At 35.8% G+C, this 16,505-nt stretch overlaps 1 protein-coding gene across 3 annotated transcripts in view; it reads left to right on the top strand.

Annotated features, from left to right (window-relative positions):
* PARD3B (par-3 family cell polarity regulator beta) overlaps positions 1-16,505 on the top strand; it is a 395,877-nt gene that overhangs the window by 212,316 nt on the left and 167,056 nt on the right. For 2 of the 3 annotated variants that reach the window (XM_039719949.1, XM_039719858.1), the window contains exons 14-15: positions 2,965-3,064; positions 5,105-5,220. In XM_039719949.1, coding sequence (XP_039575883.1) covers positions 2,965-3,064; positions 5,105-5,220 — 216 coding nt within the window. Of the gene's footprint in view, positions 1-2,964; positions 3,065-5,104; positions 5,221-13,016; positions 13,038-16,505 lie in introns of all 3 variants that reach the window. The other variant, XM_039719777.1, reaches the window with a different exon arrangement.

Raw genomic sequence — 16,505 nt, 5'->3', positions numbered from 1 at the left:
TAACCCTATATTATAAATAGTTATAGGGAAAATGCTGTCATCTCTCTGTTAAGTAGCAAAATAATCAAACTTTCACTTTTACCAGAGACTGCCGAATCCTCATGGTTGTACAAGCACCTCTGTTTTGATACATATGTGGTAACATCAAGATAGAAAATTAAGAAGTGAAATTTTGAATTATTTCGATTTTCCTTGTAAATGCTGCATGTGTCTTATAGACAGACTGAGTTTTTACTCTGCCTGAATTACTCTTTTTTACTCTCTTAGTCTGTTTAATATCTGAAAATTCAGTGCATTTTGTTCAGTGCTTAGATTGATCTGGATCTGTTAGGGTCATTTCCTGAGGTCTTGAGCATAGGGCCAGTAACTGCCCCTTAGGTTAAATTCTCTCATTCTCTGGCTCCTGCTCCCATTTTACTGGGAGCTGTAATCCCTTGTGATCATTTCCAATTCACTGAGGAAGTCCAACGTTTTTTTGTGTGTATCCTTTTGTTACTGTAAGAAAAATACCAGTGGTAACCTGTGATCAAACAGCCTTGGTGAAATGATGTACCAATTACTGTGAATCTAAGTTAGTGTAACTACATGATATGCTCAGTCTCTTGCCATGGCTATAGGAGTCTGCTCAAAAAGGCTAACCATAGTGTAAGTGTGGTGTAGTTCTATTTCTTTTTTAGTTTGTTGGGTTTTTTGTGGGTTTGGGATTTTTTTTAAGTTTTTTTTCTCTTTATTTTTTGTTTGGTTTTTTTGGTTTTTTTTTTTTCTTTTTTTGGGCGGAGGTGTTACATTTTTTCCATCAAGCATCTCTTTCCTACTTTTGATACTCAGTGGTTTAGGGACTTCCTAAGTCAAAGGTACTGTCTGGACCATTGGGCCATGGGTACATCTCTAACTTAGTATTTTTTTTTTCCCAAAGTATCTTTATGGCAGTGAGTTCTATGGAAAACACTACTTTGTGTTTGTCCTTTGTGTAGATGTGCTACTTGATAGTTAAACTCGTTGCCTTCTTGTTACTTTGCGTGAAATAGTGAAAGCTTCCTTGTCACTTTAAGCATAGCTTCTACAGTTTCGTAGACTCCTCTTGTATTTCTTTTTATTGCCTCTTTCTCTGAACTAAAGAATACTCATCTGTGGTCCTTGTTAGGAGTGTTTGTACCTGTGTCCAACCATCCTTGCTACCTTTTCAGTATGATTCTGAGTTATACTACATAGGTTTCATTCTTCCTATCTGAAAAATTTAGACAGTGTTTAAAAATGAGGCACACCATTAACTATTGAATTCTAGTTGGAGTGTTTGGACTTTTTTGCACTTGTAAATCACTGCCTCCTTTTGACTTCACTAAGCATATATTGAAAGAACAACCCAGTACACATCTAGTGTTCTGTTATAGAGCTGTAAGAGCCTTTGTGTTAGTCTCAGGAGTACATCACTTTGCAGTCTCTGACAGGGGCTTTCACCTACATTTCTTACTAATGTCCTTCAGCCTTTTCACAGAACTTCATAGTCTCCTTCCTTTTGGTAATTACATTTGGTGTCACATTGAACAATTTGAGTTCCTCTTTTGTTCTAAGTTCTTTTTCCTGTGACAACTTGCCTTTTACTTCTCATTTGTTTCCTGTTCTTATATGCAAACCTGAAAGAGCGGGCAGCACAGTGTAAGAAGCCTGTGTGTGTATGTAAGGTAGTGTACCTGTATTTTACGTCAGACTGATGATCATTTTTTAAGGTCTCATTAAAACTTTCTTCCTCATCTGCTTACCCTCACTTTTTTTTGATGATGCTCACACTTTTCCTGAGATACAGGGTTTGAGCCACTTTTTCGTAGGAGGCTATCTAGCCAATAGGAATTTCATAGTATTCTTGAGCTAATAGTGTAGGTTTGTGGGGGTTGTTTTTTGTTTGGTTTTTTTCGGGACTTTTTGGTTGGAATTTTTTCCCCCAATATTTTTATTTGTTATATAAGTGCTCTTATCAAATAAATATAATCTGTTGCTTTCTACTTTGATCCCTCCTTGCCAACCCTTTTTCTCTCAGGTTAGGTTAGTGCTTTCAGACAGGATGGTTCAAAAAGACTGCCAACATTCCATGTAACAGAACAAGTCACATTAAAATGTGGCATGTCGTTATTATTAGATTGCTTACCTGCCATTGAAACCCAAGGAAGTGTCCATGTTTCCTTTTTAGTTTGGAAGGGGTGAAGATGTATTCTACATTGAAAAATGCAGGGACTTTTTCTTAGATGGTACCTTTGAGTTGAGAAATGGATTTCCAGGATATAATGAACTGGCCTACAGTGAGCACAGCAGTCTTACTAAATATTGCAGGTATTTAAGTTTGTTGCTTAGCAAACCACTGAATGGTTTGAGTAGTTTATATTTGTCTTTGTAAAAAGGAATTTTCTACTGTTAGCTGGATGCTGTATATAAAGGTAAAGAAGGAGTTGCAGTAATAGTAGGGAAGTGATGACTGTAATTAAGAAATGTCTCTTTATTCTCTTGCTATAGAATAATAGAATTTTTTCTTCTTCTGATCTCTTTGCTGAGAATGTGGTTCTCTTCTGTACATGAAAGGTGATAAATGCTCCCCCATCAAGGGGACTGAAATCATGAACCTACAATCAGTCTGAATGCAGCTATAGAGAAGTTAAAAATGGAGCAAAGCACTCCACTAAAATGGAGTAAAGCAATTTGTGCCTTGCACTCAACTTCACTATAAGTACAAAGTTTCCCTATATTTACCTTTAATTATGTATATGCAAATCTGAAAATCAGCTCTTCAGGAAAATCCCAAGGGGTGTATTTTCTGCTTGGTGTGATTTTAATTCTAGTTTAGTTAGTTTAGGGATTTGAATAATTTGTGATTTACTTCAGCATTGCTTGCGGCCTTCCAGTCATCAGTTAGTGAACTGGTGTAATGTAGTTGTTTCTGCAGGTTATTTAACTCCTTTCTAAATTTTGTTTCAGAGCATCCAGTTTCTGATCGTGGCAATGGTGAAAATGAAACACCTCCACCTCTCCCACCACATCCTAGTGAGGATCTGCTGAATGAGGATTATAGTCACAGGTTGGACTCTAGCTCCTCTTAATACTTACAGCACTAATTGCTCAGTAGTGGTTTTGATAATAGTTCTAATTGATTATAAAACCTCATTTTTTAAAAAATTTGTACCACTTTCTTTAGTCACCTTTTAACGTAAGCTGTGGATATTATTTTAACATTTCATGTGTTGTTCATTTCAGTTGTACATAAGCTGCAGTATGCCTGCTATACATGATAGATGATACCGGTCTTGTGTTCAGTGAAACAAAAAAAAAATCCCAAAGCATAAGCATTTAAAAAAAAAGAGTTCATTTAAAACTGTACTGTGGCTGCAGTGTGTAAATGCAGTGTGAAGTCTTAAAGCTTTAGAAGTCCAAGCCAAACACAGTTTGTAAGAAACTGAATCTCCTTATGTCACATGAAGGTATTCTTGAGATTACAAAATTAATTTTCAGTAAGTCTGAATATAGAAATTTGTGGGAGAAAAATTAATGAATGCTTTACCAGTTGTAAAGGTATTGGGTAGATGTTTCAGATACTTGTGCAAACACTACCATGCTTCATAGCAGCTGTAAGTTCCAATTTCCTTAGTAAACACAGAAGTTTGGAGGTACAGAAAAAAGTGTAACATGTTCACGTTCACAATGGCTCATACTCGATCTCAAGTAGCACAGGATTCAAATCAAAGGCATAATTTCAGCCTCTCCTGATAATGAGGAATGCAACCAATCCTGATGATGGTGCTGAGATGCACCATTGAACATTGTTTCCTCATTTGCTGTGTGTTCAATTTTGATAGTCACGCATCTAGTGCAACGCTATTAAGAAAGTATACATTTCAGCTAGAAATGTACCATGTGTCTGTCCTTGTGTGCTGGGTGTGAGCAAAAACTACCCTTAAGTGATTGGTTGCATCAAAGAGTAGGTATATTTTATTATGGATACCTTGAATGCTTTGTACAAGACATTCGTATCTATTTTCATTTTGCTAACATAGAGTAATTACACTAGAATAATTTTGTTATTTCTGGTCTCCCAGGCAGGTATGTATGACATGATAAACAAACAAGTCTACACAGATCAGTGCAATTTAGCATTACATTCTCAACTGCAGTTAGTTGTTAGAATCTGTTCCTAATTTTTCCAGCAAGCTAAGAGAAAAACATTCTCTTAAATGCTAATGATGTATTAAAGTGGTGATGAATTTACAGGTCCTTTGTCTCACCCTGACTTTTCCAGTGTTGTATTGTTTTTCCATATAGAACTAAAGTTCTCTTGAAATTGAATTGCTGTATCAAGTCACACTGATTTCACTGAAATTGCATTTCAACTAAACGAATAGGAAAATATTTAGGAAAGTATTTTGACACTGCAACACTAAATCTTTTGAGCTATTTTGAACTAAATATTTTTGTTTTTCTAAGTCCTTTCTTGCTTAGGAATACTTCAAAGAATAATCATTTCTGTTTCTAATCAAAAAAGAGATACGTAGGATTTCAGATTGTATTTTGAGCTGAAAGTTACTTGGAGTTTCACTCAGGTGCAATTTTGAAATGTTTAGAAAGTTGCCTTAAGGTAAGAGAATGAAAAAAAAAAAGACCAAAACAAAATAAAAATCAGAGCAAGCAAACACAAAACAAACAACCCTGAAATTTGTCTGTCGTAGCATGCTCTGTAAGAGCTCCAGCCTCTGTATAAGTGGTGCAAGGCTATAAAATAATTTTATATTAGCAGATGAAGTAGAATTGATCAAGGTACATTGTAGTATTTTTCCAACAGTCTGTGTCATGTTATTTGGAAATGCAGTTGTTGGATAGAACTAGCAAAATGAAAAGAAAGTTAGTGCTAATCATTGACATTTGTATTTCTGTCTGTGATGAGTAACCAAGTGACTGAAAGCATTAAGTCTCAGAAAAGGAAGTTGAGGATCAATATCTGATTTGAAAAATGCATGCTGTAAGCAACTGGAGAAAAACACGTACATTTCTGCGTTCTTTAATTAGTTCACTTGTGGTTTGAACTGGTACCTTAACATTTTACGTAACTTTTTTTTTCTCCCTACAGCCCTATCATAAATTCAGCAGTGCATTTAACAGATCAGCACATCAACTTCAGATCTTTGACACCAGCCAAGCAGTCTGAATCAATTAATCTGAAAGCCTCAAAAAGCATGGATCTGGGTAAGAAGGGCTGGGGTGACGCATAGGTCAGCTTTTTAGCCTTAGCCCATCTGCACCATCTCTGTTTCTTGCTTTTGTTTCTTTAACATCAGGGAGTAAGTTCTGCAGAGGAGGTACAGTGATGGGCACAATGGTCAGCCTCCTCTAGCAGCTATTTGCAAATACAGTTTTTATTGGAGCTGAAGGAAGTTTGTTGGTTTTTTCCTTTGGTGGTGTTTGGTTGGGTTTTTATTGGTCTTTTTGTAAAAGCCTACTGTATTGAAATCCTAGCTGAGGAAAAGGGGGAATGATGGAAAAATGAGCTGAAAGAATGCTGTACAGGTTTTGTATGTCTAAAATATGAAGGAAAACTGGCAATCACAAAAAAAAAAATTTATGGAATATAAATGATAGTAAAACTACACTGGACAAAGGGAAACATTCCTAACACAAGTTGTTTATTTCTTCATTGACAATGACAAACACAGGCAAAATGTTGCAGTAGATCTTTAGAAATGCTTGAAGAGTGTAAGGTTATGGTTCTCTACTCATCGGTGCTGTGCAGGGAGGTGAAGTAGAAAGTAAAAGTCTCTTTCAATACCAGGAAAACATTTGTAGGTGGAAGATGGAAGGTTTGTTGCAGCTGAAAAACCAAGCCATGTTTTAATGAGTGCTCAAGAAAGCTTGTTAAGTCTCAAAGAAAGCCAAATAAGGTTTTCATTTTCCTTTTTAACTCTTCTTGGCCACACTCACTCTTTATCTGTTGGTTTTGATTTTTTTTTTAATTCCAGTGTTGATGGGGAAACTTTGAGGACTACCACTAAGATATATTTAATAATAGATTTGTGTGCCTTGTTGGATCAGATTCGCTACACCATTAATAGAAAGTGATTCATTTTATATACAGTTTCAAGGTAGCTTTTTCTTACCTTGCAGGGTTTTTTTTTTTCCATGAAGGGTTCCAGACTCGTCTTAGGTTTTGTATTGTTGATTTTTATTGTCATCTTAATAGGATATTTTGATGTAACATTAAATATGTGTACTCCTCTAATGGCGTCTAAGGAAAGCCAGGTAGTTATTAATGCATGAAATGCCTAAGAATGGTTATTAATTAATTGAAGAAAGGTCTTCAGGCAGAATTATAGCACTACTGCATGACCAGGCAGAATATGTCGTTTGCTCTTCTGTTCCAGTGTTTTGATGAAGAGTAATGGATTAGGTACTTTTAAAGAATGAAAATGCTCCTCAAAACATATATTGTATGCAGACTACTAGAAAGATGAATGTTCAACTTTACTGAGCCTTTTTTTAGAAAGGTTTGCTTCCAGCTCTCACAGAAGTCCCAGGACAGAATGTTCATGAGCACCAGTGTAAAATTAGGCAGAGGGAGTGTGTGTGAGAGCATATTTAGAACTGCTAGGTAACTCATGCTTCAAGTTCTATACACAGTCTGCTCCTGACACCCAGGAGCAATCCTTTGAGAATATACATGAGTCACTAAATCGTGGTGGCTAAAAACTAAAATAAAATTGGATACAAAAATAAAACAAAAATTGGACACATATGTATGTTTTAGAGTGTTCAGAAATTGTTGCTTGTAGAAGGTAGCTGTTGGAAAGTCCCCTTGTGTTATAAAAGTAAAAAATAAAAAGGGCAGTAACCAGTCTGATTGAATATGCAAAGGTAAATCTACTTGAGACACGCATATAAGGAATTGGAGAGGCTATGAAAGATCTGCAGCATATTGTTTTATAAATAACAATAGATAAAGTAAAATTCCTTGCATATAGCTTGGCAATTAATGAAACTGGGGATGATGAAAGCTGGGACCTTTTACAGTCATTCTCTAGCAAGCAGTGAAGTACCATGTTTGGCCTTCTGCCTTTTGAAAGACTTCAAGCAGAAGCTGCTGTCTGAAAGAGAAAACACAACAGAAGCATGCAAGTCTCAAGTGGAGTAACTGCAACATAAAGTGCTTCAAATACAAATAAAATCCCAATAGTTTGATATAAAAAAATGTGCTTCCAAATAGAGCATTCATATATTACACATTCCAGGATGGAGTTTTGGGAAAGCAAAATTATTTCCTAGAGGTTTTTTTGCTTGCTTCTTACTTAACTGCAGTCATAACCAATAGTAGCTTCTCACCCCAGCATGCAGCTGTGTACCCATACTGATTTCAGTGCACTGCTGGAAAAAAAAGGAATTAGGGAAGTCACATTCCAGCAAACTTGGTAACAAAGGGGAAATGTCCTTTCTCTGAAAAGTTCTAGGCTGTAATTTTCCAGTAGTCATGGAACACTGTCCACTTACTACATTTCTTTCGTTCTCTAGTTCCACTAGTCTTCTCAAAAATTAATCTGACAGGATGAACAGAAAAAAAACACAGAACTGGAGTCCAGGAGGAGAGCTCTGAGACCTTAGAACATGTGATTTAGATGCAGTTTTTCTTTTTAAACCAAATTGCCTCTGAATCATGTGTTTCCACAGACCTGTGAAATCACCCAGAGATTGGGTCTAGAGACCCAGAATGACAATCACAGATTCAGCAGACAACAGAATTTATCTCATACAGGACAAGAATGTGAAATCTGTACTGTTACTCGCTTAGGAAACATTCTACTTCACCTTGAAATGTGTATAATGCACCCATTGCCTAATTAGAAGGTTACAAAGGCTGGGTTTGCTTATTGATATCGCCATGCAAAGGATCACTGAAGGTGGGTAACATTTTAAACAGAAAAAAATCCAGATATTACTATGGAGTGTGAACCTTATGTGAAAATAAATGAATAATAAATTCATTAGATTAGGGAGCTAGTGAAATTATATAGTAAGGGTCTTTCTGGCTTTGATGAGGCCTGATGTATATACAGAGGCAAATCTGTAAAGATTAGTCTATAATTACACGGCTTCACAATGGAGACTCATTTAATGTTGATGTTTCTCTTTTCAGTTATATACATATTTAAGCCCAGAAACCTTTGAGTGCTTAATCTGCTTTCCAGTCATAGCTATTTACAAAATAATAATTGCTATAAATGAATATCCTCAGTGAATAATATGAAGTAATAAGGATGGATGATGAAAAAGTGTTCCGTACTGCTAGCATTGTGCATCAATTTGTTGCTGTCACTCTCCAGAGCAAAGCTTGCAGTGAAAGGAACTTGATACATCCAGCTGTAGGTTACTTGCCAGTGGGGCAGCTGGAATTTAGTTTATTGACACTTGGTGCATGTCAGGACTGTTGGCTGAGCAGCTGGACAGGAGCAGAGAGTATGAACCACTGCCACCTGCTTGTTTAGGCTGCCATGCCATGAGTCCTGTGGACTGACACAAGTCTTAGCTGCCAAATTCACAGATAGCATCAACCCAAAAGTAGCATTGGTTGAAGTTGGTATATTTCAGCAACTCAGTTACTTTCCAGATGAATTAGTTTTTGCTTGAACCTGCTTTAAAAAAAATAAATTAAAATCAGTGGCATATGTTGTTGAGTTACTGTTGTAGAAATTAAAAAAAGAAAAAAGCACATGTAGTGGTAATGATAATCTTCTTTGGTTTTTCAGAGATGAGCAGAACTTGCCTCATCTGTGCAGATGTCCTTGTGCAGAGTGTATGGGGGCAGGGTGACTGGCTCTCTGTTTAGCATCCATCATTTCCACAGTGATCAAATGTTTCTCAAAATTTACAGCTTCATTCAGAGTAATAGGCTACAGATTAGTTCCATGTCAGCCATAAGTCTTAATGTTCTTCCCTGCTGCTGTGTTGAGATAATGACAGCACTTTCTGGATCACTGGCAGAGTTCATATCCTGTGTCTTACGGCAGATATTTCTTTGCCTTGCCTACTTTTATTTTGAACTGGTGGTGATAAAAAGAGTACAGCCCCCCTGTTTTCTTCTGCTGATCCTGGCACTTGACACATCCTCTCAGTTGCAATTTTTTTTTTTGTTCTTCAGCCATGGTCATCCATATGTTAGCAAATCAAAGTCCCACTTATAACTATGACTTCAAGAATTTATGCAGAGCCAAACAGAGTCTGACTTGGTACCAACCAGAGTTGCACTGCATGAGAAGCTTTGACTTGTGCTTAGAGCCTAGTGTTAAAAAATAAGCAAAACAAAATAAAAAATGGTGGAAATGTATGTTGTGTTTTCTCTTCACACTGAATTGGAACCCTTTTTTTAGAACTTAACAGCAGATTGAAAATTAAGAAATCAATGGCTTCTAAATAAGTCATTGGAAGGATGATTTTTCCTTGCTTTTAACAACCTTCTATACACACACATTTTCCCTTACATTGCCACAGTTCTCTAGAGAAGAATTTCTATGTAATATTTTGTCAGAATCCATTTTCAGTAGTTTTTTCTTTAAACTATATTAAAAAGGTAATTTTTGTAATGTTAATGTGAAATTGTTTTTTTAATGTTGCATTAGAAAGTGTAAGTCAGTGTGCTCTATGAAAACAAAAGGAAGAAAGGTGTCTTATTATCTATCCCCAACACCCTTACTTTCCATAAATCTTTATGCACAGGAGTGATTTTAGGCTCTGCATAAATGTAGTGTAAAAACTACAGCCATGGGAATTGTATGCAAACACATGAAAGTGTGGCTTGTTTTAACCTGAAGCAACATGAAATTGAATCATATGAATATATAGCATTTTTGTTGGGTATCAATTCAGGCGAAGTACTGTGTAGATTTATATTTGAGGATGTTGGTATAATAACCCATGACCACTATCCCAAGGTGCTGCTTAATTCCCTCTTCTTTTCCCCTTCAAAGGCAAAACCCCATAAATTTTAACTGATTAAGCTCAATAGCCTGAAGAAATGGATATGTCCTTTACTTGATTTTAAATGTGAGTGAAATATTGTTTGCTGAAACATCATTAGACATACTTGGAGTGCCTTAACCTTGGGGCAAATTTATTAAAATATCAGGCAGCTTACTTATTTAGGAATAATTAGCAAGTAAATGTGCAAGGTATGAGGTATGGAGTATTCTGCAAGGAAGCCAATACTTAACTAACTGCTAATTTCTTAGTGAAGGGATACATTCAATTACAGTTCATACTTTTAAAATGCCTCAAAATGAAGGGAAACTTGTGTCCCATATCCAGAAGGATGTGGAAAATGCAATCAAGATGCTATTATCTGCTTCATGGTTTGATCTGAAGCAGATTATTTTTACTCTGAGTGTAATTTCTGTAAACTGAAATAAATATCTCAAAACATAGGCAAATGAGGACCAGACAGAGCTAATGAAGATCGGTCTTTCAAGCAATGTTTGGATTCAGATACAATTGAGAGAATACATTTGGGAGGTCCCTAGTGAGAGTTATGGTATTAGTGGGACAAAAAGTAGTTTGGTATTTTAAAGTCATTGTTTTGTTAACCATGTTGTATGTATGGAATACATTTATTTGTTTGCTTTGACTTGAAACCAATGGATTTAGGAGCTAGTTAGGTTTGTTAGAGCATTAATGAAGAAATGGAGAAGATAGATCAGAATTCTAAGAGTCTATTCAATGTTACAGGCTTAGGAATTTAAAAATCATCTTTGGAAGAGAGATTTTTCAAGAACAAAAATGTTATGGGTTAAGGAAAAACCCTATCGCTTATGTCTGTGATTGTCTTTGGTATCAAGGTCTAAAAGAGATTTTAACATTATTTTAACTTATGTCATGAGTAGCTTTCTAGTACTGTCAGATTAGATGTATATTTTATGAGGCTCTCTGCAGAATCAATTTTTACAAATGAACACAATGCCGCTTTCGTAGTTTAAATGACTTTCAAATTTCTGTTTGTAAGGTCTGTAATTCAGGAATGAAACAAAATTGTTTCTTAAGTGATAGGGATGGTGTTAACTGAATTGAAATTAGACTGAAATTAGGTTTCTTCTGTATGAAAAGAGAGGCTTTTAACAAGGCAATTTTGTTACTCAGTTTTACACCAAATCAGTGCAGTTGAGGAGACAGTGAGTTGTGGCACAAAGGCAAAAGTGGGCAAAAGAGAATATCGACTGTTTGGACTGGTTTTGTAGAAATCATCTAGGACTCAAGGAGGTTTGTTGTGGAACAGACTGAGAGCGTTGTACGAGTTGTGATGGTGACACAGCTGAGAACGTGGTAACACATGCTTGAGGAGGTATTTTTTTAGGCTGCTTTAGTGTAACTTTGAGTGGATCTGTTAATGCAGTTATATTATTAAAGTGTTAGGGAGAGAAAATAGCAATTAAGTTAATGTATAGCTGCTATAAGAAAGTAAAGATGATAATGAAGTAACTTTTAAGAACACTGGTATAAATATGTTGTCTAAACTTTGTCTTAAATCTGTTCCCCATCAATGTTTTCAATCAGTGAATGACAGATTACATTAGGAACTTGCAGTTTAACCCTAGGAATTTGGAAGAAGTGTTAATGACATGTGCAAGACGTGCAGCGGGGGAGTTTTAGCCTAGTGTGGTTTCTCTGGAGCAGAGGTGAGAGAGGATTAGAAAAGACAACAAAAGTATAAAAGAAGCCACTGTGGCCTCAATTAACAGTGTAACCTTCAAGAACGAGTAGTTATGGCATTACAAGAAAGTGAAAAAATGTGTATCATGCTGGCTGGGAAATTGTAAAACAATGGTTTTTTTCTGCCAGGAGAAAAACTTTCATTTAAAGCTAAATGTGCCCAGTGGACAGCCTCAACTGTACTTCTGGTTCTTCAACAAGTAGTAGTAATAGCAAATGCAAGCTTAAGCATTTTCATTCTCATGTGCTGACATATGAGATATATCCCTTGGGGATCTTCTCTGAATACAATTGAATTGAAGTGTTAAATCAGTTCTAACAAAATTGTTCTGAAAAATCTAATTAGAGAAAACCTTGTACAGGAGAGAAAAAGAATCCAGAATCATGGTTTGGATGTGATTTATTCCTGTCTTTAAATGTGCTGAACAGGGCATCCCAAATGTTGTGTTAGATGCCATTTTGGAAAACGTTTACCTTTCTTTTTTATTTCCTACTTCATAAGTATAATTTTTCCTTGGCCCTTGTGCAAGTTTTTTGCTAGTTTCTGTGCTTTTTCAACACACTGAAGTGAGCAGAAATCTATTAAGGGCTCCTAAAACTTCAAGAATGAGTAGCTGGTGGATATCTAGGTCTCCCCAGAAAAAATGCTCTTATGTGGGAGAAAGGTGAGGAGAGGGAATTACTGAACAAAAGTATTTGAAGCCAGTGTGAGTTTACCCTTCCTGATACACACATTTTGTCGCTAGTGTAGTTTTTAACCTGTCGTCTTTGTACATAGCACTTCAGAGCAAACTTGGAACAGGAAGCAGCATTTTCTAAGTGGTGGTTGGGAGACAATTGACACCATTTCTCCAAGTGATTTATGCCACTGCTAGATGGGGAAACACTTCACCCAGAAAATAAAACTGGCAGGAGAATTATGTCCCTGGCACTATCGCTGACTAAAACTAATTGATGATGCACTGTCTTCATTATGATGAAAGGGCTGAGTAAGGATAGAGTTCACCAGGAAAAAACAGTGACCTATTTGAGGCTTTGCTTTCTTGTCATATGTTTATACCACAGAAACTGATGGATTCTGAGAAGTGTGGAAGCATAATTTTTATATATAGTTTGGTAATACAGCCGTTGTGAATTGATTAGTGTGCAATAAGAAATTTATTTTTGGCTTCCTATTAACTAACAAAGTTATTTGTTAGGAAGTTTGTTTTCTATGAAATTCTTTTGTGTTTCAGTGTCTTATATTATTATTCCCCATTAATTGTAATTTTAATCCTTGTTTGCTTCTTTTCTGAGCGCAGAACTGCAGCTGGTCTTCAAAGGTACGTGTCAGTTTGTCCAGCAGAAACACATGACTTTCACATGTTTAGAAGATTTTTTAGTAGCTTTTAGTCAATGTGCAAAACTGATCCTTCACCAGAGTCACTTAATTTGAATAGCAGAACCTTGTATCTTGTGAATGGTAGTAACTCTATGATTTAGGGAAAAAGAATGCAATGGTTCAGCAATTGAACTGGGCAGAAGGAGAGAAATTGGTTATGGCAGTTGGAGGCAGCATTGATTTTTGCTTCTCTAAACCACAGTTTGGAACTAGATTGTTAGCCTGTGTGTTAGCCTGGACTGGATTTGATACAAACTTTGAGAAGTTCAGAAGGTTGTTGTGTACTAAACCACTGGAAATCTATCAATTCCAACAAAATGGCTACCTTGGCTACCTTGAGCAGGGCACAGAAATGGCAGTCAAAATACTTATGTGGAAGGACACAAAGGCACGTTGGGTGCTTTTACTGTTGCTAAACAATAACATCTATTTTCTTGAAGCAAAACAGCACTCCAGAGTATTACCATGGGAAATACAAAAAAACCTCATGGCATAAAGAGACAGGATTTCTTACTCTCTGTAATGGTTGGCATAGTTTAAAAAAAAAAGAGTATCAGTTATTTGCTATCAGCTGGGCAGATTTGTTTGGTTTAGTAATATTCCTTCTTTCATAATCTGTGGTCTTGCTAGGCCCCCAAATGTCCATGTTTTTATTAAGTATCTGCAGAACTTCTTTCATCTTTTATTTCAGCAATTACTTTGAGTACTGACAGTGAATGCATAACTGGCTTCTGTGGTGAAAATGTGGTTCCTAAATAATAGATGTAACTTAAAAAGAGCTGGTGTGATGTCCACGGACAAACATTAATAACTTCCATGAACTGACAAATCCTTGGGGTTCCAGGGACATTTCAAAATGTGAAGTATTTGATTCACAAGTAAAGGAGAAGTATCTTCTTGTTTGTGAATCTATTTATACTCTTGTCTGAATCCTTCCCAGATTTTTGTTTGAGTTTTTTCTTTGGAGTCCCAAATTAGGTGGTTTCTATTTTTTGAGATGTTATGCATTTAATAATTCTAGCTCAAGAATACACAGTAATTCTAGTGTCTTCATAAAAATACTTACTTGTGCATTCCCAAGTATGATCTTCTTGAGCCGAAATATTTCAGTTATTTGCCAAGTAATTACTTTCTGATGTTGCAATATAAAAATAATTAGAATTCTTTTTACTTGAGTTTTAAGAGTAGATGGTATTTTCTTTTCTTGTTTAAAATCATTCAGGTGATTTTCTACAAAGACAGGCCAAAACTAGTAGAATCTTAGGAAATAAATTTCCTCTTACTTCTTGCCTTTTTTCAAGAACTAGAGAAAGACAATTTTTGTCATAACTGAATGTTTGCATCAATTTTGAACGATGTGCAAAGAAGGGTTTTCAAATGGTACTTTGTGGAACAGCGTGTCCCATGTACTTTCTAAATGAAATCTTTAGTTACACAGTTTTCAACCTTGGCATACAAAGTATTTATCTTCTGTTAGCTTTTTTCCGTTTTTGTTGGGTTTTTTCCCTGTGGTCTTCTCCTTGTTTCTTTGGGAAACAAGGGAAGCAATGGGGGTTTTATCCAATGTACTTTTCTGGGCTACTTCTGTTCAGTCTAATGAAAGATGGCCAGCCTAAAAGGCCCTGCCTATGCATAATAACCCATGAAATGAAAACCACCCTGTGGATGTGCACACGTATTTTGCTCAAACTTTGATATAGAACTTTAATATTTGCTTTTCCCAGATTTTGTGCATATGTGTGCTTAAACTCATAATGCTAACCTTGTATTTTGGTAAGATTATTTTTCATTTTTTAATCATTTTATTCTTCCTTTTTTCCCTCCAGTATTAAAATCTAATTTTTGTGTGAGAAGCTGGTGTGTAAAGTATGATTAAGTTAAATGGATTTATCCCTTTTAATAATGTAAAACTTAGTTTCAGGCAAACCAAGTCATCAGCATAGCTTTTAAAAAATACTGTGAACCTTGGGTTTTGTCTTTTTTTTTTTAAAGTTCCTATGTACTGTAACATTACCTGCTTTAAGTAATTATCATACATTATACTGGTTGCCACTAGTGACTGCTATAATTAAGGCTGTGAATCCATTTCCATTATAATCCCTTGTTTTCACACAATCATAACTTGTCAAAACACTAACCTTTAGGACCAAAATTTTCTATAGTTGTTTTGCTTAGAGAGAAATTTAGGAGGAGGGAGCAGGAAAAGGAATTTGAACTATCCTCATGGTAAATCCTTGTCCAGTAATTTTGCATTATAGGATTAAACTGCATAGCAAGGAGTTGATAGTTATCATTTCCAGGGACAAAAAAAAGTTGAAAGATCGACTTGAGTTTTGGTTGCACTTCTAATTTTGACTAGTCTCATTGCCATTTTCTTTAGCAGAATCTACATCTCTAATTTTGCTGCAAGCAAAATTAGTCTTCCTTTATTAGCACCTACATCCCATAAAAACCATACACTATGTCAATTTGCTGATAATCAGGTGGCAAGTAGGTCACAGAAGTACAGAAGAGATACAGTGGTCATTTGTGGATTCATGACTCCAGTTGTGAATCCCAGTCCTGAATTTGATGTTGATTTTTGAGGGTAAAAGCTTACCTAAATGTGAAATGAGGAGGCAATATAAGAAAATATTTACTGTGATTATTTTCCCAGTAGTAACTCCTAAATGAGAGTAACTACTGTACTGCTGTCTCCTAGGTAGAAAATAACGGGTTCTGGTATGATGGCAGATAACCCTCTATGTAAACTTTTTATAGTGACGGTTATACAGAGCTTGTTTAAGTTTGCATTTCTGAAATTTTTGGTATGACTTGACAATTTATTTTATCATATAAAGAGATTATGTTTTAAGGTGAATAAGGGAGTGCTTGGGCAGGCAGAGTTGAAGGATAAGCTTTCAACCCTAACATTCATTTCCTGTTCTTGTTTTATCATCCCTAACGTTGCATTTACTGCTGTTTCTTTGCATAGAATTCATTTTAAGAAATAGTGATTGGTTCTTCCCCTCAGCCCTCCAGGAGAGTATTTTAATTAGTTTCTTGAGATATATGACAATAAACTGAAGTTACTGAACAGAACTTCCAATTCCTGTTACATTCAGAATTTGCTCCTCTACTACTGTCTGCAAACTGTTGCTACTGCAAGCATATTTCTTTTTAAGATGCTGTGAAATACTACAAAGTTACAGTTTATAGACAAAATAAAATATAACATACAAAAAATGCATAAGCCTTTAAAACGATCAGGGTTTGGGAGACCTTATTATCTGCAGAGGTCCTGTGAGTCAGTGAGACGTCTTGCAGATGGGAAGGTTTCCACATCTGGATTCTTTTTGCAATTAGGTCTTTGATCTGAAAATGTTACAACTCTCCTATGCCCTGTGATTTGTCTGGCAAGATGAGTTAT

The sequence above is a fragment of the Passer montanus genome, unplaced genomic scaffold (assembly GCF_014805655.1).
Source record: "Passer montanus isolate IOZ18808 unplaced genomic scaffold, ASM1480565v1 scaffold1, whole genome shotgun sequence".
NCBI lineage: Eukaryota > Metazoa > Chordata > Aves > Passeriformes > Passeridae > Passer > Passer montanus.
The sequence above is the reverse complement of the archived record's forward strand: the minus strand, read 5'-3'. Positions and strand labels throughout refer to the sequence as shown.